Raw genomic sequence first — 26,841 nt, forward strand, 5'->3', positions numbered from 1 at the left:
TTTAAAACAGTCAGTGAATACTGTTTCCACAATGGTTATGCACTCTATCTATCCATGTAGGCCTATATAAATCCCAAAATTGCTAATAGAACTGTTATTATAATAAAGCAATAAGCCCTGTGAAGCCGTGGTTTACAGTGAATGTATAACAGCTAAGGGGCATTGTTAGCTGTTACTCCCGTAGCTGTTATAAATTCACTGTAAACCACAGCTTCACGGGGCTTATTGCTTTTATAAAACGGTTATTCCACATACGTAGTAAGGTTTCACAGAATAAAACAGAGCAAATAAAGTGTAATGATATCAATAAAAACAGTATTCTTCCACCAAACAATGTAGTTCCTCAGAAACAGCTGTGGTTCCAACAAAGTGGTCGTTGAGCAACACACGGAAGTAAACAAAGGTGTATGTTTGTAGTACTTATAGAGAATATATAGATCAGTGGTTTGTAGTGTAATTTACAACAGCTTCGAACGCGGCTCAACCAATCAGAATCAACCTCCTTCCTTAACCCCCTTCACCTTCAGTAACTTGACAAAACCTGCATGTGGTGCTGCTAATACTCTCACGCTTTAAAGGGCACATACTGTACATAGGAACCTTTGCTTTATTTAGCAAATAGCCAATTATGTAGACACATAAACACTGCCCTCTCCAACTGTTGAGATTGTGGGTCTGTAGCGCTACAAAGCGTTTATTTCTCTTTAATTGTTGTCATGTGGTTAGAAAGAAGGCTTGTTGTTATGTTGTTCTAGATGTAAGGTTGCGTCTTGTGTTTGTTTATGTTTTGTTGTTTTTGTCGTTCTCTTTTAAGGTGTTACATACCTTGATCCTCGCTATTTCCTGATTCTCGGATTTAAGGATTTTATGATGATATTTCAGGGAATGTTTGTGGTGTTTTAGTTTTTTTTCTTTGTTATATGTAGGAATTTTTATTGTGAGTTAATTTAATTTTGATTTAAATTGTAACATACTTTTCTTTGTAAGGCAATCCTCACAGTCATTATCCCAGCAGTAGACACTGTGGAAAGGTAAGCACTTTCACACCATCTGACCTTTCAGTGGGTCATATCAGAGAAATATCATTATTATTTAAATGTATTTTTAGATATAATGATGCATATGCGGTATAAGTAGATACAAGAGCAATATAATAGATAGGAAAGAGTTGGACACACACACACACACAGCTGCTTTGACAACTAACTGAAATAAAGCTGAAGTACTTAAATTACTAAAACAAATGAAAATGAAAGTTAAATATAAATATTAAAATAAGTAATATAAATGTATAAAATATAAAAATAAAACATAAAAACTATAAAAACGACAAGCAAAATTGCTAAAAAATTAAACTGTAATTGAAATGACAACTAAAAATATAAAAATAAAAGCTTATTCAAAATAGGAATAAATGCTGTACATAAATAATAATAAAATAACACTGCAAGAAGAAAGCAAAACATAAATCGGGGAAGGAACAAAAAGATTTGAAACTAACCTGAATTGAGGCTTCAGCTTTAGTAAAATTTTAAATAGTATTATTAGTATAATAAGGTTTTGTTCAAGATCTGATATGATTTGTTATGATATATAGATGAAGAGCCAAGATAAGATAAGCTAAGGTAGCTCTTTGTTTTGAACCCCTGCAGGATACTGGAACATTGTAATACATGTCCCGAAGATTACTCTGTGATTTTCACGTCAGGATGTACTGCAGCACTGAAATTAGTGGCTGACACTTTCCGCTGGAAGGCCAGGTCAAATGAAGGGCTGGGACGTCAGTTCTGCTACCTCACTGACAACCACACCTCTGTGGTGGGCATTCGCGGTGTGACCGCACTCCAGGGAGTTGGCACAGTTTCTGTTCTGCCTCACGAAGTGGAAACAAGAGTGAGAAAACCCCCGACACAGACAAATGGAGAGGAGGAGAGCTCTGCACCTCATCTTTTCTGTTATCCTGCCCAGAGTAACTTCTCAGGCAGAAAGTATCCTCTGAGCTATGTGAAGGGAATTCAGTCTCAGCAGCTCTATCCAGCATGTGAGCACCCCGGTCGATGGTCTGTTCTCCTCGACGCTGCCTGTTTTGTAAGCTGCTCACCTCTGGATCTATGCCAATATCCCGCTGATTTTGTGCCAATATCTTTCTACAAAATGTTCGGCTTCCCGACTGGACTCAGAGCCTTGCTGGTGAGGAATGAGGCTGCTGAGGTCTTGAGAAAAACCTACTTTGGAGGAGGGACAGCGGAGGCTTATCTTGTGGCAGAGGACTATTTTGTACCAAAGCCAAATGTAGTCAGCAGGTATGACATTACAGGAAGAATTTGAACTTTAATTGTTGGCAAGCAGGCTACCTGTCATAATTTGTTTAACGTGTAATTACTTTATCAGGTTTGAGGACGGTACAATCTCCTTCCTTGACATCATTTCTCTCCATCATGGTTTTGAAACACTTATTTACACAATTATTCTCAGGTCAGTCAGGAACTGCCATGTTGTCTTCAAATTCATTTTAATAACCTGTAAAAAAAAGTATATTTATAAACAAATATTACAAATATACAATGTGTTTAAATAATAAAGAAAATGTAAGAATTAGAACATGTTCATTACTGAATGCCTTTGCTTATTGTTGTTTGTTTGTTTGTTTTTGACAGGTGGACAAAATGGCCAGTCTCTTCAACATTCATATCCGCACAGGCTGTTTCAGCAACACGGGAGCCTGCCAACATTATCTGGTTATCAGCAACCAAAACCTGAAGACGAGTTTGCATGTAAGTGAATTTTCGCCAGTACAAACTTTGATGTTCGCTAGAAAGACAGATGGACAAGTGGATGGACAGAAAGATAGACAGGCAGATGGATGGATGGATGGATGGATAGATAGTTGTACCGATAGATAGATAGATAGATAGATAGATAGAAAGAGAGATAGATAGAGAGATAGATAGATAGATAGATAGAAATATTTGGAGGGAGATGGATGGATGGAGACAGACAGACAGGCAGATAGACAGATAGATAGGCAGACAGACAGACAGACAGACAGACAGACAGACAGACAGATAGACAGACAGATAGATAGATAGATAGAAACGTTGGACAGACAGACAGACAGACAGACAGACAGACAGACAGATAGATACATAACTACATAGACAGACAGACAGACAGACAGACAGACAGACAGACAGACAGACAGACAGATAGATAGATAGATAGATAGATAGATAGATAGATAGATAGATAGATAGATAGATAGATAGATAGATAGATAGATAGAAATAGTTGGACAGACAGAAGACAGACAGACAGATAGATAGATAGATAGATAGATAGATAGATAGATAGATAGATAGATAGATAGATAGATAGATAGATAGATAGATAGATAGATAGATAGATAGTTAGATAGATAGATACATAGATAGATAGATAGATAGATAGATAGACAGATAGATAGATAGAAATAATTGGACAGACAGATAGACAGAAATTGAAAGGAAGAAATAAAAGGATTTTGAAATTATTGTTAATACAAGTTTCTTCTCAAGGCCGATCACATCTGTGATCTGATTGAGGGATGTGCCACAGGATCAATTCGTGTGTCTTTTGGATATATGTCTAGTTTTGAGGACTGCCAGAACTTTCTTCGGTTTGTTGTGAACTGTTTTGTGGACAAACCACTAATCCTGGACCAAAAGAGACTAACCAAGCTAAAGTCAGCTGAACCTATGAAGTCTGCAGCATCTTATGACCTACCATTAAAACCAAATGGCCAACGAGGACATGAGAATGGACAAGTTATCACTCCTTCAGAGAATAACACCATCTGAAGACACTGTGTCAAAAGAAGGAAAGAAGAACAATGGCAGTAGCCATACATTAACAAATCTCTTCATCTATCCTGTCAAATCATGCGCATCCTTTGAGGTACAGAAAGCTGTGTGGTAATCCTTCTGTGCTGACAATGAAAAGCAGGTTGTTGTTATGATACCAGTTTTCATGGCAAGTACTCTGTTGTTGTGATTGACCTAACAGGTGACAGAGTGGCCACTGGGACCACAGGGTTTGTTGTATGACCGTGTGTGGATGGTTGTGAATGAAAATGGAGTTTGTTTTAGCCAAAAAAGGGAGCCAAAGCTGTGTCTCATCCGTCCTGTCATCTGTCTGGCCTCTAACACACTGCAGCTGCAGGTCTCAGGTCAGAGCACATCACAACTACAGACATCTCATGAGATTTATGTAAATAAAATACACCTTTTAAGAGCCTAAATATTTAGTAGAAAGGGCCTTTTCAAGTGCTGTTGAAGTGCCATAGTACAATGACATCAGACGATACCATGCCACCTTTTTGGATGTGAAAAAAGATACTATAAAACAAACCACATTTTTATTTTTCAAGAGTAATGCTCAAAAAAATGAGCTTTGTTTTTTTGTATTTGTTCATGTCTGTCATTATGTGGTCAAAATTCAGATTATTAATGATATTTATTCTTAAGTAATATATTCTAATGTATTCAATGCTAAGCTAAAATAATGTATTCTCTCCAATAATATGCTCAAGTAATGTATTCTCTCCTGTCTCAGGCATGGAGGCAGTCACCGTTCCCTTGGAGACCAATCTAACGAATTCAGATCTGAGAACATCCCAAAGCAAAGTTTGTGGTGACAGGTATGAAGATAAAACACAAGCCCACCCAAAAAAATTTTTTTATTTTATATCATTGCATTGTGCAAGAACCTGAATTCCTGTGGGATATGAAATTTGGGCGAGCAAAAGGTAAAATACAACATTTGTATTTGGATTGATTATGTTAAGTAAACATATTTTTCCTCATGCTAGAAACGTCTGAGACATCAGAGCTGATAGCCTCGTGACATATAGCAGAGTTCGAGTCTCAGCTCGCGGACCTTTATTCTGGTTGTGGAGTAAATGAAGACACTATTGCAAATATATTATGATAATATAAATGACCCTTCATATTCCATTGTAGGCATACTGCCAGGGTTGAGGCATGTTACAATTGAGCATGAGGTTGAATGTTATTTCTGAAGTGCTTCTTTTATAAAGAACGCAACTTTCTTACTTTCTCGAGTGAATAATCGATTCTCGAGCTTCCGATATCAACCAATTCAGCACCAGAGCCATGGACAGTTTAGTTAAGGTATACCTTTAGAATCTTTGTAGTATGCTAAGAGACAACATTATCGGGAAACGCACCCCAGAGGTGTGCTGTGCACATTATATACTGTAGCTCTACATTTGTACTGTATGTCAATTATTTCATTTGTTTGTATACGTCCCTATAATGGCAAGCAATTTACCTTAATGATGTCTTCATGTCCAACGGGGGACTGTGGTGCCACTGCTCTCTCTCTAGTGAACGAGGGTCAGTTTCTGCTTATTAACAGAGTCAGCGTGTCTTTTCTGCAAGAACATATCGCCACCAGGTATAGTAATGCCAGCTGCAACTGACCAATACAGTACAGTACCTTCTTCTTCAAGAAAGTGCTGTTTAGTCTGTCTTTTTAAATTTCTGTCAGCCAGTACTCTACGTATATATAATATACTTCTTCATTATTTATTATTATGTTTTTGTTATATTGGGTATGTTAAAGACATGATAGTGTGAATGAAGGAACATGGCATGACACAACTTGAAAACAGCTGATGTAATAGACACAGTCATAATCAGCCAGAATTTAAACAAATGCACAGGTCTTTTCTTGATGTTTTGTTTAAGGTGATTAGGAGATGTAGCCGCTGTCAGATGATTGGAGTTGATCAGAAATCAGCCACTAGGACCCAGGAACCCCTTCGGTCTCTTTCTGAATGCAAAAGTGGAAAGGTCTGTAAAAACAAAACTCCTTATTCATGTTTTCTTCCTTTGATTGCTTTTACACGAAGACAGAAATTATATTTCCAGAATATGAAAATTACGTTACTTCTCTTTTCTCCTCTGCTCTTGTTCTTAGGTGACTTTTGGTGTTTACTTGGCTCACCAGTCAGCAAGGAACACCGCTGTTCTCGTCTTATCCGTAGGGGCCTGTGTTATTCCACGAATATCAGAATCTACTGAGAAACCTTAGAATTATTTTATCATTTTTGTTTGATTTTTAACATACAAATGAATGTAAATGTATTGTAAATATTTAATACACTTTGAATTTTTCTAATTCAGTATGAAATATATAAAATGTTTGTGTCTTGTAAACATGCTATTTAGCCATATGAGCTTAACAAATCCATCATTTCCACAGTTTAAAAAATACAGCCTTTTCTTAGATATCAGATTATGTTAGACTTGCATCACTGCTGTGATCACTTGAGGAAGTACACATTTTCTTCTACAGAGCACTTCCTCAATATAATTATCATGCAATCTCCTTGCAGACGATGTAGCAATGATTGCATATTTAGAAGAGGCCTGAAATGGATGTGGTCTGTCAAATTTTAGTAATTATTTTAACTAATTAATCAACACCATAGGGTACATGAAGGAAGTATAAAGTTGTGAAAGTATTTTTAATCTGAGTTAAACCATGATAGTGAAATCAATCATACATCACAGGCTCTAAAAGTGAACTGTTGCGCTATTGTGAGGAAATGACAATGGCACACAGTCAAAGAAATGCTGGACTCATGTTGAGGAAAAAGTTCTCAGCCATTAATAACTGGGCTAATTTACTTCATTATGTTTGTAAATGATGATCACTTCAGGTTAGGCACTTTGTACACACACACACACACACACACGCAATAATCAAAAATTTCCAGACAGGCTAAAATCACAGAAACAGCCTTATCAAACAGGAGTACAAAATATTATAACGAATTATATTTATCTTATTTTTTTATTCTTATTATTTGACAGCTTTTTAGGTATTGTATCAAAGAATTCTTAAAGACTACAAACACGGGAGACTTAAAAATCTATATTTGTGTAAATATTTAACTAGCAAACAACAACAACAACAAATACCACTAATCAAGTACTACTAATCAAACCTATATTCTTCTTCATCGTTCCCATATTTAATACTGTATCTACAAAGGACAAGTTCAGAACAGCTATCTTTTTCTCAGATAACCAGCTCTGTACTCTATACGAAAAGCCACGAGAGAACCCTCAAAAAAAATCACACTTTCAACATTAAATGGAACAGTTATGAACTCGAGTTTTCCTAAATACTGTAAACACGCGTACACGGACGTCATACGCACGCACTGATGGGCGTGCCTGACTTTAGGGCGTGTTCTTGGGCAAACTTCCATTTTTAGAGCCACCCAATGTTTTGTTATTTGTGCTAGAATATATCACATATTTATTGTATTAAATATATTTAAATAAAAAAAAAAATAAATAAATAAAAACAGCAGCAGCAAAACACACCGCATACATCGCATTTCATACAGCTGCTCTTTTAAACTGTAACTACACCCCACAATAGGTTGGGTCATATTTGACAGACTTATGGAAAGACAACAATAGTCATTCCTTTATTACCAAACACCGTGAGTCATGGCGTACGAAAGAGTCACATGTTTTGTGTTTAGTTAAAGATTGTTTGGTGTTGGCACAGTCATGGAAAGAATGAGTCCCACCCACCTCATTAAATATTACGCTGCGTGTCTCACGCTCGAGCTCAGAGGTACACCGTACATAGGAAGTGACGGGAAGCGGCTTAAACTGTAAGTTACATATACTCTTTTACATTATATATGCGCTCTGTTTGACGTTTTCAACTATTAAAATAGTAATAAAGCTGTTGAGTGCTCTGTTACGCAGACGTTTCTGCGCTTTCTGCTCTGTAATTCCTGCAAGAATGTGACTGCGCTATTTTAAGCTCACTTAAGTCTTCTTCCAGCTAGCATTTTTAGAGATCCACCCATAATGCTGTGCATTAAAAACGGTAACTGTTCTGTGGGATAAAATGCATGTTTGGATATATTTGTTGATATAATGTATACAGTGTGATGTATAAGATATTCTTTTATGGTAAGTAAATAGTTTTACTTATATTATATTTAATAATGCAATATTATATTTACATTTACATTTACATTTAGTCATTTAGCAGACGCTTTTATCCAAAGCGACTTACAAATGAGGACAATGGAAGCAATCAAAAACAACAAAAGAGCAATGATATATAAGTGCTATAACAAGTCTCAGTTAGCCTATTATATATATATATATATATAGAGAGAGAGAGAGAGAGAGAGAGAGAACAATATGCTAAATTAAAGTTAACTGAACTGTACACCACTATATATAGTTATCTTTAAATTTTCATAATATAGTGGTTTGCATAATATAGTATTGTGTATTGTTCTCTCTTTCTCTCTCTCTCTCTCACACACACACACACACACACACACACACAAGCACACACACAATTAATAATGGGTGGACTTTTGCTTTATAGAAAGTAAAACTTCTACAGGTTTAGGTGTTGTGATGATTTCGAGTGTGAAGTCAAGGCCTGTTGAGAAACTAACTGGTGGATAGAGCTGTTTTTATATTCTAATGTAGGACATTCACATTCTTAAAAATTAGGGCTAACAAAAGCCCTTTTTTCTGCCCTGGCCCCTGAGCAGAGCATGATTGTATAGGCCCAGCTGAGGCCTGTCTGAAATCAACATCTTATTCATCAGTATATAAGTTTGGAAGGCTGACAGTTTAGATTGCATCACATGTCGAGGTGTGGTGCTTTTCATCTCTAAAAGTCTGTGTATACTGCCCCTTTCTTCTGTTCATATAATGTGTTTTGGCAGGTGGGGTGCTATGACGAACTGCTCCCACACTAAGTAAAGGTGACAAGACTGTATGCAGAGTGTATTTTACTTTCAGATACATCAGTATTAGTTTCCATGACCAGTGACCACATATAGAGCATGAACACAGGCTAAATAATATTATGTAGCTGTTTATTTGTAAGTTCACAAAATACGGAGATCTCTCCGAGGCAATGCTTCAAGGGTCAATGAGCAATATCATAAAAGCCATTGTTTTTTTTTGTATCTTATCTGCTCCTATCATGTCATCCATATAATTTGTAGCCCACGTATAATATTTTCTAACCCTACTGCAGATAAAATTGCCTTTCTGCATTACCTTAATAATTAGTTATTTATCAAAGACAAAAGAGCATGATACTTCCATAGAGCTCAACATTTGCCGCCAGCTGTTCTGTCGGTTGTTGATTGGTGGGATTAAAGGGTTTAGTAGGAAAAGAGGCAGAGTTTAAGCTGACAAATCATTGGAGAAGTCTTGCATTTGTCACCAGACCAGACAGAAGTCTTTTGTTTCACTGGAAGATCTAGTTATGACATTTTTATTGAACATTAAAAATAAAATTAGATGGATAGATAGATAGCTATAGATAAACATAGACCAATGAAATGTTCACATTAAGATCAACAGCATGCATTTTGAAAATGATTTTTATTTCATACCATTAAGTATAAAACCTCAGAGCTCATGGGCAGTCTTACGTTATTTTAATGTGTTATCACAAAAAAAAAAAAAATCAATTTCCTTATGGAAAAATTTATTTTACTTCCTGAATATGACTATTTTGCTATAGCAGCTGTCTTGAATTTTTTTTTGTAATGTGTTTCCATGGTTTGTACCACATGGGAACTCTTTAGTGAGACACACTGACTGCTGTTAACGGTTGGTTTTTTTAAAAAAATGAAAGGGCTTGATTTTGAGAGCATAGCCACTACTTTCCATTCAGGTCAGAAAAAAAACCCCAGAGAGAATTAAGCTTTTTTTTTTTTTCTTTTTTTTTAACAAATAAATGTAAATTTTGTGTATATGAAAATTTTGTCTTAGTCTGAACATCTCAAGTCAGGTGTTAAACACTGTTGTCACCCATTTAAACTGAAAGAAAAAGTGTGATGCTTTTCTACACATGCTTGCAAAACTATTTGAAAAATGCACCCATGAACTACTTCATTAAAACCAAATTAACTCCAGCAATACCACTATACTTACCATTCACACACAACTTTATCAGATGATTTTTTATGCATTGATAAAGCACAGCATTATTTACAGCTTTAAATATATATTATTTAGTGATGTATAGCAGTCTGTGCTCTCTGAGGGCTCATTGGCATTGACATTCAAACAGCACAAGAGCAGCTGTAGCAACCAATAGACTGAAGGATGGAAGGGCCTAATGGATCAACATCATGTATCCTCCTAAACAGAGTACTACAGGCATATTTTTGTAGGCCATCCCAGAATTGGAGTTTGGATTATTGCAGAAAATAAACTCTGTGATCAACAAAAGTTTTATGAACCTTATGCATTTTGTTCATCAAGATAATTCTTCACAAACGTTTTGAAGCCTAAATACAATCAGCAGAAGTTAAAGCTAAATTTAGGTTATAAACAAACTACACCATGTTCGTATGACTTCAACATCACCATCACTAAGCTTTCAACAACCCTTTCAATCTTTAGTTTAAATCTACAGTACAAGTTGGAAAGATTGAGTTACAAATACCTCTGTAGTCCCATTTAGCCATTTCAAAAAAAAAAAAAACAATCACTATTTCACTTGTTTTGACTTGACCATTACATTGACTTCACATGAACTGGAAGCATCTGATGCATTTGCGTTTGTTAAAGAAATTACAGTTCCCAACTGAACTAAACGTTGAAATCATTTTTTACATTTCTGTCTCTGCAATCCAGGCTTGTGAAGGTTTACTCAATACACAATTTTGCTGAATACAACCCTTCCTTTTTTCAATTTCAGGCAGGACAATGAGTTATCCAGGCTATCCTCCCCAGCCCGGCTATCCTCCTCAGGCCGGTGGATATCCACCCCAACCTGGGGCTTATCCTCCAGCTGCAGGAGGTTACCCCCCTCAGCCTGGGATGTACCCCCAGCAGGCGGGTGGATACCCTCCCCAACCTGGAGCTTACCCGCCCCAGCCAGGTGCCTATCCTGGCCAGCCAGGGCAATATCCTTCTGTGCCTTCAGGTGAGCCACTGTACCACCAGGAAACTGCACGCAGCAAGGTGTTATCTGGTAGATGATTTCCATGTGTGTGCATTGTACTGCCTTACATCATACTCTATGCAGCTTGTATTTGAAATGTTTATGAAGATTTTATTTTAGACATAAACTCAGAGGACAAACCAGCTTTGTTTTGTGAAGCTTTCACTGAACAGTGATGAATAGTGATGTTGACGCAGTAATGTGGAATTTTTTAGGTGGAGCCAGCGGAAAAAAACTGAGTGAGTGACTTAATGTATAGGGAGTTAGAAACGCTAGCTAGTTTCTAGCATTGCCTTGCACTGACATACATTCATTTAGAGGCTCTTCTTTTGCACCAGAGGTCACGTGGATCACATTACTGAATGAACACATATGAATGTTCTGTTTGGAAGGAAACCATTGACTTGTTGACTAGTTGGTCACACATTTTCCATAATAGTTTTTCTTTAGTTTTTTTTAATCGGATTGCATGTGCTGTTTGGTGTGTATACATGCTAGCCCATTTGACCTTGCTTTGTTTTACTTATAAGCATTATTTTAATAATCAAAATGTTCAAAACTCTAAGGCATTGCTCACACGTCTCACTAATCTGATTTGGTTTTCAGATCTGATCTTTAGTCTGTCTGCACTGTCAGTTTGCTAGTAATGAAATCTGATCTGTTCTGACAGGGAAGCAAATATCCGGTGTATCTACATCAGTTGTGTTAGTGGTTATATAAGCGTCAACACGATGCCTAGACACCTTCTCATACAAAAACTGTCAGTGTGGAAAGTTTGCCTCTGTTCATGTCTATCATGATCATAATGTGGTGCTGAACTCATAGGCACATGAGAGAGCATTAACACCAGAGGTATTGTACACATTGGTGTAGTGCATTGAAAACAGCTAACTCGTTCACTCACTACTTAGTGAATATCACATTGTTTGCTAGAAGCATTGTTGGCTTTAAAAGGGTTAGCGCATATAAATGTTTTTAGGTTTTTTTCTGTTCAGATCTCAGATATCCCAAAAAAGCCATCCTACTTATACAAAATTATATGAATAAGTCCTATGTTTGTTCAACAGCAGTTTTGTTCACTGAAATAGATTGTTGGTTTAATGTTGAAACAAGTGTGCAGTTTTTGATGAATTTATATATTATATACATTTGAAAGTTTTTTGAAAGTAATCAATATTTAATTCAGCAAGGATGCATAAATCAATGAAGACTTATAGTGTTACAAAAGATTTGTACTTTGAATAAATTCTGTTCTTATGAACATTTTATTAATCAAAGAATCTTGAAAAAATGTCGGCATTTCCACAAAATTATTAAGGAGCACAGCTTTTTTTTAATCATGATTATAATAAGAAATGTTTCTTGGCCAACAAATCAGTATATTAGATTGATTTCTGAAGAATTAAATTTTAATAATATTTTATAATACTACTGTTTTTACTGTATTTTTGATCACATAAGTGAAGTATTGGTGAGCATAAGAGACTTTTTTCAAAAACTTGAAAATATTCTTACTGACCCCAGTAAGATGTTACTGACTTTTGAAGTGTGTGTGTGTGTGTGTGTGTGTGTGTGTGTGTGTGGTTATTTATTTATTTATTTATGTTTTCACTAGTTCATATGTATGGCATTTACATGGCCTTGCAGTGTGACAAAGACATTTTAAAATACTTGACACAGCCAATTACTCATATAATCATTAAAGGATCTTAACAAAATAGCAAAAATTGGTTCTGTTTAAAATTGTTTTAGGTGGATTTCAGCATGTCACATGACAGGTCAACTTCCCAGTCTGTTCCATGAAAACTAACCAAATATACAAGTAATTCGACTTACAAATAGAGGAAACACCTAGCAGAAAGAGCTTAATAATTAATGTGCAATGTTACCTGGCACTTCTTATTAGCATAACAAAACCTGCTGCTCTGGATTCAACAGAGTGTTTCTGTTTTGTCTTATCACATCAAAACTTATTTTTTTTATTCACATTATTGGAGAGGATGCAGGGACTTTGGGGTACTGCACAGAACAATGATCAAAAGTTGATGTCTATATTATTATCAGCCTGTCATCTGATACAAATTGTGTCCTGATTTTCACCTATACACACTGTGTTTTGAAGTCAACAAGAAATGATGCTCACAGCCCATTTTATTTCTGTAATCTGACATGTGAGACAAGATAGTCAGTAAGAGAACAGCTGTAATCATTGTGAAAAATAGGCCAGAATGGTTAAGATATGTTATATAGCAGAATGGAGATTATGTTGTAGGTGGGGGGAGTGAATGTACACAGCGCTCTCTTTCACCCTCAATACCACATCTTAGGTGAGACCCATTTTCCGGCAGCAAAAATGGCTGCCCACTGATTCGTGTGTGTGTGTGTGTGTGTGTGTGTGTGTGTGTGTGTGTGTGTGTGCTCACTACTCACAAGTGTGCACTTGGATGGGTTAAATGTAGAGCACAAATTCCAAGTATGGGTTAACATATTTGGCCTCACATCACTTCACTTCAGAATAAGTACATTGCATTTTTCTCTTTGAAATAACATGCAGCAGTAAATCATGCACTATAAGACAGGAACATGTTTTAATGAAGTAAATAAGGTTGGTTTTGATTTAATTTCAACTATGAAGTGCACTGATATTGTTCAGTCATAATTGGTGTTGGGGTTTTAGGTTTTTGTTTACGTGTTTGCTTGTTTTAAATGCATGTATTTGCAGGAGGTTGGGGTGCTCCCGGTGCTCCTATTGGCCTGGATAATTTGCCGAATCCTGGATTTAATGCATCAAATCTCCCAGCAATGGTAAGTTCTATAATAAAATGATGTATTGGGTAATCAGAAATGACATTGGTCTTGATTCTCAACAGATCCGGGTAATTTGATTCCAGTCAGCATGAAATGCGCAACCTTGGCTAAAACCTCATCAAATCCTTCCTTTATCAGCTTTTTACAAAACTGTGCTCTTGTGACAATGGCATTGATCTCTTATAATTTATCTGTCATCAGAATGTGCTTTGACCAACAAATTTGACCCTGTTCAATCTACTGATGCACAGGCTTCTTTAGAGTTTGCGCCGTAATCAAATTTACACATCAGAGGAAATGTGAACAAGTGTGGATCCATCGAACTACTGCAGCAAGGGCAATATTACACACAAAACATTCTATGATGTACAAAAAAAATTATAAATAAATAAATACACGTTAGGTATAATTAGCTAAACCTATTACACTGGTACTAAGACAAAACCTCAAAGCACCAATAAGAACACAGTGATGATTTATAGAGCTGCATGAATAAGAAATATCATTAGAAATGAAGAATACTTTTTGGGGGGATTAATTAATTCATGTTTTTGAAAAGGTTTCTCTTCTAGGGGTCTATCCTTGTGAAAAAGAAATGCACTATGCATAATCTAAAATAATAATATATAATTTTAAAAGAATATACTTAAGTGCACACTGAATGTAATGTTTTCAGCAATTTAACTGCAAGTTAAATACAATTAAATGAAATGTCCCACTTAAGTAGGGCTTAAGTACTTTGTACGTAGTTTCATAATTACTCCTATTGTCTTTGAAATATGGTTAAAGTGAAAAGTATTTATGGTTTATTTATTTATAAACTTGAATATATCTTAATGTGATTTCTATTGAAACCTGTATGTGATGTGTTTACATACTGTATATTTGTAAGTATTATACATTTGTAATGATGTTGCAATTTAATGCATTTAAAATATTTTAACTTAAATGTAATATGGAATAACACACTAAAGTTTAAATTATAATCAAGTACTTTGTTATTCTTTAGGGTTAAGAACATTGTACTTTAAAGTAAAATTTTAAAAGATATTATTGCTAAGTGCAGTTTTAAAAAAATATATTTTTAAGATTTGAAGTACACTACAGGTACATATGTGTTAAAATTAACCATATTTCTTTTTCACAAGGGAAACCTAATAAATATATATTAAACCAGGTATTTTCTGTGTTCTAATTTGAAATTTATGCTGCCCTCAGGTGCATAAAAGTGCCCAAAATTTGAATAAACTCATGTAGATTATAAATTTACCACCTTGCTTTCTGGTGATTTTGGTGTTAGTGTCAGCCATTTAAAAAACACATTGGTTGACCACTACTTCTCATGGAAATTTTCTTGGAGTATGACGCTTTAGCTAGACTAAAAGGTTTCATTACTTCTCCACAGTACTTCTTCATTTAGGGTCAGCAAGAGAAAATTGGGGAATGTGGAAACTCTTCCAATGTGTAAAAAACAGTGTGATAACTGTGTGCAATAGGATGCATGTAGCTTAAGTCAACAGAAATGTTTTAGTGCAAAGCCACACTAAACAAACCTCTCCATGAATGCACACTTGTTCACCATCTTCCTTATCTCTCTGTCCTGGTATTAATCATTTCTTTGTCCTTCAGTATTGTAATTTCATGGCTGTATATGTTACGTTTCCTGCAAAGTCTGCTCTACTGTCCTAACTGTCACGCTCGCTGTCATGCTTTTTGCTTTTTTCGTCCTCTCAAAATTTCCATTGTAGGTAAATCAGTTTGCCGCCAATAGTGGATTTACCCCAAATCCATCCATGTTCCCTCAAGTGCCTGGTGGCTATCCTGGCCCCCAACCTGGGGGCCCACCAGCCCCCTCCCCTAACCAGCCCTATGGCATGTACCCTCAGCCAGGAGGAGGTATGCCCCAAGGTCCGGGAATGGGATACCCTGGAGGCCCACCCCCAGGTCAGCAGACGCCGGGCTACCCAAACGCCCCAGCACCCAATCCGTCCATGCCTACCTATCCCAAAGCACCCTCCCCCAACCCGTCCATGCCCGCATACGGAGGAGGTTATGGAGGAGCTGCACCTGCTGTTCCAGCTATCAATGTAATTAACTATTTTTTCCCTCGCTGCAATTTATTGTAGTATACAGGGTTTCTTAGGGTCTTAAAAAGGTATTAATTCACCTTTCCACAAATTAAGGCTTTAAAAGCTCTCAAATTTGAGGAGAAAGTCTGGTATTAAATGTTGCATGCACTGCAAATAATGCACTTCCTTAGTATTTTTGTCTTGTTTTATAATTAGCGTTAATTTCATTAACGAAAACTATGACACAAAATGTTCGTTAACAAGGTTATTTCCCCTGACGAAAATGAGACAATGACGAGACAATAATAAGGTTATGAAACGATAACTGATCCTAAATGAATATGCAATATCGGTGACGAAAATAGATGAGACTAAAATGTAGTTTTACAATACAAAAACTTTAGCAAAACCTTTTTATTTTTGTTGAAAAAAGTGCATATAAGTGAATATTCTGCCTGGCTTTTTGCTTTATACAATCTGGCAACCATTCACACGTACTCTCTCTGTGGAGGCCAATTGATTTGAAAACAACGGCATACGGTAGGCATACTGTCCAAGTAAGCAGGAGTTTAGCGATCTCCATTTGAGGTATTCTGCTTAAATTAAAGTGTCATTCAGCCAGTCTGTGTTCTGACATGGATCTCGTTGTTTTAAAAGAGAAACATCAAAGGTTCAGTAAGCGATTTCTGACAAATGCTGTTGATATTTGAAGTCACCAAAAGAAACACGCCCCTACCCAAAAGAATCACACCCCTATCTTGCCGCCGCCCCCAAATTTCTAAACATGCTATTCAACAAAGGCACCTCCCCCATTACTACTGGACACACCCCTTACCGGTGATTGGCTACAAGTGTGTTTTGGTGCTCGGTCTGATCCACTTTCAACAAGATTTCTCAGAAATGGCTTACTGCACTTTTAATGCTATTTGGAATGATTGGAATTTACTATTAGGAACTTCTCTGTTATAATATTTGAGAGTAGGTTTTTGTTACACCAGTTTTCATTACGCAGACAGGGCGAGTGTGTCTTTGGTGTTTATTTAGCCTCTAATTGATATTATGTTATAAATCTCTACACTAGATGAGGTAAAATAATCCATGCATACGAGTCGATATTCTATTGATTTGTGCTTATTGGTGAAAAAGCAACTTCTTTTTTTATTTTTTTTTTATTATGCAAACAGACTATTACAATATTTACAAAAAACAAATTAAATGCAAAAAACAAATTCAGAGACCAACATAACATACATATCAGTACGATTTGTGTGTGTGTGTGTGTGTGTATGTGTGCGTGTGTGTTAGTGTAACTGGGTGAGGGAGTAGAAATATATAAAAAAGCAACTTCTGATGAAATGTAAAAATAAATTTCCCAAATGACAACAATCATTGCAATTAAAATGAAGCAAAATAACATATTAATATAATATATTATACAGTATGACAACAGTGTGTTTCCACTGACTAAAACTAGACTAAAATGCTCAGACATTTAGTCGACTAAAATTTGACTAAAACTACAACAGGGCAAGTTGAATAAATATGATAAAAACTAAAAGTTACATTTGAGACAGGACTAAGACTAACACCGAATTAAAAATAGCTGACAAAATTAACACTATTTCCAAAACAAGTACTGTATACTTAATTTAAAATACATTTACTGGAGGAGCAAAATGAAGTGAGTTTATGCTTAAAACAAGAAATATCTTTCAAAGATGTATGTTTACCTTTTAAATTAAGTTGATTTTTCTTGTTCTTGTTTTAATCCATATTAGTATATATAAGATATTTCCTTATTCTAGTTAAGCTATATTTTGTACACCATGTTTTTACATATAGAGAACATATTGATGAATTATTTTCCATTCAATATATTCCTTAAATTTTCTTTACTTGGTCTTTAAATGGTCTTTAAAAAAATTATATTTACCTTCATAAAACCGGCAAAAAGCCCTAAATTCCCTGTTGTTTTATTTTGTTTATTTGTAGCGTGGCTTCAGAGGGACCATGCAAGACTTCCCTGGAGCTGATCCGCTAAAAGATGCGGAAGTCCTCAGGAAGGCCATGAAGGGCTTTGGTGGGTTACTCTTCATGTTCATTTTCCACTTACTCTGGTTCTTGGAAAGCAGCGTCACTCATTCTCCCTCAGGGTTAAAAGGCGTTCTGTTCTTTTTGTTCTTTGGTGTTTATTTATTATTAATCTAACTTTGACCCCTTTGTGATACAGATGACGGATGTTTAAAAACTGATGCCTTTTTTTAGACTGACATGGAGCTGACTCCAGAAAATGACTCCTGTGTTTATTACATTTGCTGCTACATAGCAGACTGCTAATATGCATGAACATGTTTCAACAGGCACTGATGAACAAGCCATCATTAATTTACTAGGAAGTCGCTCCAACAAGCAGCGTGTACCACTCTTGGTGTCGTACAAGACTGCCTATGGAAAGGTAAAGAGAGAGCATTAGAGCTTTTTAGATATTTGCTGTGCAGCAGAGACAGCAGCTGCCCCTCAGGTTGAGACCAGGTTTTATTTTAACAGCAAATTGCTTTTCTTAAAAGCTGTGAACCATGATGTTCTAGTTGGTGCTAGGCAGGTGGTGTTAGTTGGAGGAAACCGTCTCGTTCTAGAGCGCATTTGATTGGATAAATATTTATATGCCCCTGAGTACAAGATTAGACATTAATATTTTTTGTCCATTTTCCCAAAGGAGGGAGACTAAAAGATAAATATGACAAGATCATTTTGTCAACACTGGCATATACTGTAGATCATCAAAGCCTTTGTACAAAAAAAGAACTAAATGCAGCAAAGTTCAGATTTTGTTATGGGTTAGGAAAAGCATCACTGATCATTCTCATGTTACCCACTGCTTACAGGATTTGATTAAGGACCTGAAGTCTGAGCTTTCAGGGAACTTTGAGAAACTGGTGCTGGCCATGTTGAAGACTCCAGCTCAGTTTGATGCATATGAGCTCAAAGAGGCCATCAAGGTTTGTGAAAGTACTTTATTAACAGAATAAATACAAATGAAGCATAAAAAATTATTAAGTCAAACATTGTGCAGCCTAGCACCCTCACATGGATAACTGATGCAATATATAAACATACTGGATTTATAGTTATAGCTTAGTTATATTTATATAACTAAGCTATAACTAGTTATATTATAACTAATATAATCAAAAGTTTTATTCAGCAAGGATGCATTAAAATAATAAAAAAATAAAGTCAGTAAAGTCAGTAAACAATTTTATTTATATCAAATAAATGTTCTTTTGACCTTTCTATTCATCAAAGAATACTTAAAAAAATGCATCACGGTTTCCAGAAAACAATTAAGCAGCACAACTTCAGAAAAACAAACATTGATAATAATAATAAAATATTTATTGAGCAGCAAATCAGCATATTAGAATGATTTCTGAAGGAACGTGTGAAGACTGGAGTAATGAAGCTGAAAATGCAGCTTTGCCATCACAAAAATAAAATAAAATTGTAAAAAAATATTACAACTGAAAACAGTTATTTTAAAGTGTAGTAATATTTCACAATATTAATTTTTACTGTATTTTCAGCCTTGGTGAGCATAAGGCACTTCTTTTATATGAATAAATGTCTGTGTGTGTGTGTGTGTGTGTGTGTGTGTGTGTGTGTGTGTGTGTGTGTGTGTGTGTGTGTATAAACATCATAGTATTAATAATATAAAAATAGTAAATATTAATTATTAATTATTAATAATGAACTGTTTGAATTCTTAATGATGCATATATCATTACTTATATTTATATATTATATGTAGCAGTGTTCTCTGAGAATAAAGAAATAGTTCACCAAAAACACAAACACAAAGGGAGAATATCTGAAGAGTTTTCATGCACCTACAACAGGTTTACATTTTGAGTGAATTGTTCCTTTATGGTGCACAGATAAAAGAATATATGATTAGATGTTTTGACATGCCATTAATACAAATGTAATCTGCTGATTATTTCACAGGGAGCAGGGACAGATGAGGCCTGTCTGATTGAAATCTTGGCCTCTCGCTCTAACGCAGAGATTCGAGAAATCAATCAAATCTTCAAAGCTGGTGCGTCCTATCACTTTAATCAAACATTTGTCATGCACGTTTTCATTTAAAGCTCGACATTAAAGCAGGGTGAATTGTGTTTTAGAAAATAAGAAATCACTGGAGGACTCCATCAGTGGAGACACATCTGGACATTTCCGCAGACTTCTGGTCTCTCTTGCTCAGGTACACAGATGATGGGAATGTGATGATGTGAAACATTCATATTTTGATGGTCAAAAACATTGCAAATGGCAAAAATGTGAAAGTCATATCAGTGTTATTATCTCAAAGGGTAACCGCGATGAGAGTGAGAATGTGGACATATCAGTAGCCAAACAGGATGCTCAGGTAATTATTAAAATGTTTCCAAAAATAAGCGTTTCTCATTCTTTGAAGAGTCCTTATTTTGCTATCATTTGTGTTCTGCTGCAGGGACTGTATCAAGCAGGGGAAAATAAACTTGGCACAGATGAGTCTAAGTTCAATGCCATCCTATGTGCTCGGAGCAAAGCTCACCTCAGAGCAGGTACGTTATGGCCCTTTGGCTCGAATAATAGTATTCTTTTATCAAGTCAAAGGCCCTTTTAGGAAGGTCATTTCACTCAGCACCTCCCCAGGCTGCTTTGTTTCCTTCTTGGTAAAAAGCATGCTAGTAAAGCTCGTGTCTACTTGAATAAGGAAATACAAAATCTCACAACTTGTTTGTCAAGAATACTATAATACAGAAAAAATCATGTTTTGCTTCTTCTGTAGTATATTGAGTGTTCCCACGTACAGAATAATTCATGTGTAAAAAAAAAGTTTTGGGTCTGGCATTGCAGTTAAGACACTCTTGCCGAGGCTGTAGTTGTCATAACTCATAACTGGACATGGTTTCTAGTGGAAATATATTTTAAAATGCCATTTATTCCTGTAATGGGGCAAATTAAATACTCATTTTATTATGCTGATTTGGTGATCTAGTAACAAAACAAGCTTTAAAACCCATTAGTGTGCTCTCATATTCTCATTAACAGCTATTTGTTTGTGATCTCAGTGTTTGCAGAAATAGCGCTTATATGAAGACGTGAAGTGTTTTTATGTTGACAGTGTTTCAGGAGTATCAGCACATGTGTGGCAGAGACATTGAGAAGAGTATCGAGAGGGAGATGTCTGGAGATCTGGAGAGCGGCATGCTGGCTGTCGGTGAGCTGTCTGATCTGCCATCTAGAATCGTTTAATCAAATCGAATCATTAAACACTCATAATTGTGTTTCTTAACTTGCTCTCTATCCTGCCGGTCCCTTTAATGGTAAAGCTGTTATAGGGTAAATATGCGGTAATATATTTTTCACACAGTGAGATTCATAACACATAACGTAGCTGACAGGTGTGCTTGCTGTGTCATAGTGCATGACTTCCTTTCAGTCGGTGACATGTTCATAATGCGGTGTGTTTAGTGTGTTATTTTGGTTTGCTGTTATGAACAGTCAGGTTTTCTCTTTTAAACGACTTTCACTTTCAGATGAATGTCTGGTTTGTCTTCATTCTGTTTTACTTTTCCATTTGCAAGATTCATCTTGCTTGCTCTATTGTACACGGCTTGTTAGCTGCAGGGTGATTCCTGTACGGTGAGTCTGAACATGTTTTTCTGTATGCAGTGAAATGCATCAAGAACACACCGGCCTACTTTGCTGAGAGACTCTACAAGGCCATGAAGGTGAGACTCATTCTTCTCTGTGCAAATGAGCTGTACTGACTACAGAGTAACAGAGAAGGCTAATTCATTATTAATTAAAAACAAAGCCATGGTTCAGAAGTCATTTTAAGTCAGACAGCAGAGTTTCTTAAACTGTGTACACAAAGTGCCCCCAGGTGGTATGCCAGTAGAATTTTTTTTTTGTAGTAGTAAAAATATTTTTTTATATTATAATATTTATATATTTCTCTCTTTTATTAAAAATGTTTTAATTTTTTTTTTTATATTAGAATACATTTGTTTTGAATTGGTACTTTTCTTTTACATTAAAAAAGAATATATATATATATACGTATGTGTGTGTGTGTGTGTTATAAAAATATTTTTAACTAATATAAAATTATATATATATATATATATATATACACTAATATATGTATATGTATATATGTGTGTGTGTATATATAATCTATAAAAAATATATATATTCCCAAAAAATTATAATAAATGTTTTCATATAAAACATTATATATATATATATATATATAGATATAGATATAGATATATAGATATAGATATTGATAGATATAGATATTATTTTTAATCTGAGTTTTATTATATAGTAGTTTTGTATGTCAAGGACTCAGTTGCACTAAGTTCTGGAAATATTTACAGCAATAGAAAATTGTATATATTTGAATTGGACCGGAGTAACTACAGTAATATTATAATATTAATATAGAATAATATAAGTCACAGTCCCTATGCACTCAAAAGAGAGTTAATTTGCGCAATGCTGAAATAATTTGAGGGAACATAGGTTACTTGAATTCTGATTTGATTAAAGGCAGTAGTTGGCCTGAGAGTTTGGGAACCACTGCTCTAGTGTATAAGATCACATGCATCAAAGTTTCAAATCTGAAAATGCCCAAAAACTAAGAAAAAAGCTGTTTTGAATACGCAGGGAGCAGGAACCAAGGATCGCACTTTGGTTCGCATCATGGTGACCCGCTCTGAGGTGGACATGCTGGACATTCGTCAGGAATACATGAAGAATTATGGGAAATCTCTATACACGGCTATATCTGTGAGTACCTGTGTAACAACCCCTCAAACTGTGCTTTATGTTTTCAAGAAATGGAAATTACAGCACTGTAATAATAATTGTAATCAAACTAATTTGCGTTTACAGGGAGACACTTCAGGGGATTATAAGAAACTACTGCTGAAGCTCTGCGGTGGAAGTGATTAGAAGATACAGATGCTCACAGACACTAAGAGGACATGAAGACACACCACGATTTCTATACAGCTTATGCTTTAGTTTAGTTTGCACTGTATTACATTCTTGCATGTTTTACTGTAGTCAAGTGCATATATGCTGCACGTTACATTTCATGCTCTTTTATTAATATATTTTTATTTTCGAGAGTAGTAAACTATATCTGAATGTGCCTTCTACGCTCAAAGCATTGGCTTAGCAAATTATTGTTAATATCAGGAAGAGTGCATATATATATTTGATGTATGCATTTTCTCCAAGTATACTTTGTTTGCAAGTTGATTCAAGGAAATTCTGGATTGAGTATTGTGCACATATCTGAATGCCAAAAATGTTTTTACACACTTACGTATTTTAGGAAATATACATATACTGGGAAAAATGTGCCATAATTGTTAGGTTTAGTCATCATGTTTGGCATAAATTAACATTTTATAGTAAAGAAATTTATATTTGCTGCATCTTATGAATAATACACTCAGCTTTTATTTTATTTTTTTAAACTATACACACTTCTTTTGTTGTAACCATTATGATTGTAGGCCTCTTCCCTTTTGAGAAAAGTGGTAATGATGGTGCTGTCTTTGTGTTTTTTATTTGTTTACTCTGTACAGATCCAAACACACATATGAAATGCCAAGTAAAAAAAAGCCTGCCTGAAAGAGATTTCAACTCGAATTAAGTTGGTATTTCTTCAATAGCCCCTTTGGTACTATCAGTGCTGACTTCTGCAGCTAATTCAGCTGTGAACTCAAAACACCCTGATAAATATTAATAATAACATTCATATAATTATTCCTACTAGATCAGGCATGACTCGCAGCATTGCAATCTACAGAATAAAGATTTCATATCTAAATGACATTACCTAGGCAAAAATAATAATCATAATCATAATTAGACCCGCGCATCTGGATCAAATTAATAAATGGCATGTTGAAAATGTTAATACAATTATTAATATTTAAAATTAGTTAATATTTTTTATAGAATATTTCTAGTTTTATAAAAACTTTAAAATAAGGTCAAATTTAATTTAAATTTAATATACAATTTTATTAATGAACAAATAATGTTTTTGTTGTTATGCCAAGGTCTGAAATATTTCGAGCAATATAATTTATACATAAAGAGAAAGAGCAATATAAAAATAACCCCATTAAATGCATGATGAAAAAATGTTAGTAATCAATTTGCTCAATGCTGAAAAAATTGTATACAAATATTACTGTTTTAATAGCAAAACCAGTAGTCAGTAAAGCTAAATGTCTTGTACAGGCCTACCCTCTTATTTATATCACTTGTAACTCGCCGTGTTTAAAAAAGATTTTAATAGCGAAGGAGGTTCTTAGCTCACTGTGACTGAATCATGGGGTCCATCCCTCGTTAGTAGCCCACGCCAATACTCCCCGCAGTGCAAGCTGAGCCTGAAGCGTCACTGCTCCCAGATCAGCTCACAAATAATGCCATCCAGCATCCGGGTTATTTCTTCATACCAAGGCCAAACTGCTGAGGACAGCAAGTTACACGAGCGTTATTTAGTTTAACAAGTTCAACAAAAACACAATGTGACAGTGGGGTTTTAAATAATCTTCCCAGGAGAGACACCAGCAGGACTCTTATTCTGTAATGTTTAGTCACATACGTTGATTGTGTTCGCTCATAAATCTACAAGTATGAAAGCAAATATCTTGGAGAGATGCATATAAATAATCAAATATGTAAATTTAAATATTACGATGGTGAGTAGTTGCCTCACACATTCAGCAGTTAAATTCAGGATTTTATAATTTACATCAGTAGAGGGCAGGATTGCCCTGTGCATTTAAAGTAGGCTACGACAATGAACTATGCTAAAAAAAAAAAAAAAAAAAACTTTGATATATGATAGTCTATTATGGCATTATTAAAAATAAATAAATAAACAATAAATCGTGTTTTATTACATAGGCTACATTTATTTATTTTTCAGAAATAAGCGTCTTTCAGCATTTGTCACAAATGAAATGGAAATTAAAAACTTCAGTCTTGATTATTCAGGGTTTATACAAATACTATCCAGAAAATGATGTTCCACTAAGAGCAGTCAACTTATATCTCTAACTCTAGATAAGATGAAAACCAAACATCTGTTCATGCATAATAATCATATCTTTTTAAAGATTCTTCTCATCTGCATGCTATTCTCTTTATAGAAAATGTTCACAAGGCTGCAGAGAATTAACTAGATAAATAACTCCATAGTAATTTCATCATCAGTCACATCAAATAACTATTTTGTGTCAAAATGCAGACAAAGAGCTAATGTCTAGATTTTTTGTTAAGTGTATACAGACACACGTGTTCTCTAATTGTCGGTTGTTAATTCTATCTAAGCATCAAGATGAAGGCAGTGGCGTCATTGCCTTGAGAACACTAATTTATGCTTCATGTGGGAGAGCAGCGTAAAATAGCTTCAGTTTAGAGCAACCGATTTGCAGTGTCCCAACTTTGACAGATGGGAGTAACCAACCCTGCTTTGCTGACATGTGGCTCTTTCCATCTGTCAGCTGCATTTAAAAGATCATAGATTTCTTCAAATGTTTCATGCACACTTTGTCTTGCATAATACATATACAATCAATTGCCGTGAGAACTGTTAGTTCATTAGTTGTGTCTGACAGACATTCTTCGAACCCCTTGTTATCTACTTTGGTAGTCCAATAAAATGACTCAATCTGGTTTAATCCCGTGTTTATCTCTGTGTATGTTTGAGGTAACTGATAATTGACTGGATACTTACTAATCTTCTTTTCTTTAACATGTAAAACCCCCAGCTGGCCTCTTATAGCCTTTGAACTCCACATAACCTTTAGTTCTTCATCCATAAAACGGTCTGAGCCGTACTGATAATGATGTAAGTCATCTAATGAAGATGTGTAAACACTCTTTCAGCAGGATAATGTGAACTTTGAGCATCAAGGATGGATGCGCCACAAAGCCATGATTCAAAAAAGTAATGCACTCATATGGATGATATTAAACAAACAGTGATTATTAATACAGCATACATCTCGGAAATCATTTTTCACATGCTATCCAGAAGAAATCAAAATGATGGGGTTTGGAGTTTGTTCATGTACTGTAATACCAATTTCAGGGGGAAAAAGATTTTCTTTCTTATTTTTTGTTAAATAAAGGTATATTTATTGGAGAAGGAAAAATAATATTGTTTTCTCTTTGAATTAAGTTGTTTTTTATTTTATTTTTTACTGACAGATATTTTTCTTGTTTTAAGTGTAAACTAAATTTATTTTGATAGATTTAACATTTTTTAGAAAACAAGACTTAATATTTTCTCATCTTGCTTCTCAGATAAATACATCTCGTTGTAAGATTTTTATTATTATTATTTTTTTTTTGCCCTAGGTCACACTTTACAGTGTTAATACTCTGAATTTGCATACTTTTGTAAAGCACAACATGTACTTCTAATTTGTGAGAAATTTTTGTGGAACTGCTTGTAATTACACAACACATAATTCCTGTTATTATTAGGAATTAATTATATGTAAATATGTGTAACAAGGACACTGCAAAAAATATATATTTGGTAAAACTCGTTTAACTATGTCATTTTAATTTACAACAGATCATATATATGTATAAGAAAGAACACATAATTTACTGTTTATTCTATCATACAATAGTTTACTTTCTCTTAAACAATTTTTTTTACAAGGAATACATTTTATGATACTGCTTTGAGACCACTTGATAACCTTTTTATAAACCAGCTACCATTTATTTATTTAAATGTCTAGGCCTTATTGTTACAGTACAATAAAATCACAAACTCGCACAGTCACATTTAGCGGAGATCAGCAGTCTGCGGTGTACAGCACATGTTCCAGCGTAAAAT

The 26,841-nt window shown here is 35.0% G+C and overlaps 1 protein-coding gene and 1 pseudogene across 3 annotated transcripts; both read left to right on the forward strand.

Moving 5' to 3' along the window:
- Positions 1–1,627: 1,627 nt before the first annotated feature.
- LOC109064770 lies at positions 1,628–6,751 on the forward strand (annotated as a pseudogene).
- Positions 6,752–7,588: 837 nt separating this feature from the next.
- Positions 7,589–23,606, forward strand: LOC109068355 (annexin A11-like). 3 transcript variants are annotated; one of them, XM_019085167.2, is made up of 15 exons: positions 7,589–7,696; positions 10,780–11,007; positions 13,748–13,830; positions 15,582–15,920; positions 17,895–17,982; positions 18,263–18,357; positions 18,788–18,901; positions 19,908–19,998; positions 20,084–20,163; positions 20,272–20,328; positions 20,413–20,506; positions 21,070–21,165; positions 21,621–21,679; positions 22,623–22,745; positions 22,851–23,606. In XM_019085167.2, exons 2-15 carry the CDS (start codon positions 10,788–10,790, stop codon positions 22,908–22,910), a joined length of 1,599 nt encoding a protein of 532 aa, XP_018940712.1. In that variant the 5' UTR covers positions 7,589–7,696; positions 10,780–10,787; the 3' UTR covers positions 22,911–23,606. The 3 variants fall into 3 exon arrangements, with proteins under 3 accessions (XP_018940712.1, XP_018940724.1, XP_018940717.1); XM_019085179.2 differs by having other exon boundaries at positions 15,720–15,920; XM_019085172.2 differs by having other exon boundaries at positions 7,637–7,696; positions 10,774–11,007.
- The last annotated feature ends 3,235 nt before the right edge of the window (positions 23,607–26,841 follow it).

Source organism: Cyprinus carpio, chromosome A13, assembly GCF_018340385.1.
Source record: "Cyprinus carpio isolate SPL01 chromosome A13, ASM1834038v1, whole genome shotgun sequence".
Classification (NCBI taxonomy): domain Eukaryota; kingdom Metazoa; phylum Chordata; class Actinopteri; order Cypriniformes; family Cyprinidae; genus Cyprinus; species Cyprinus carpio.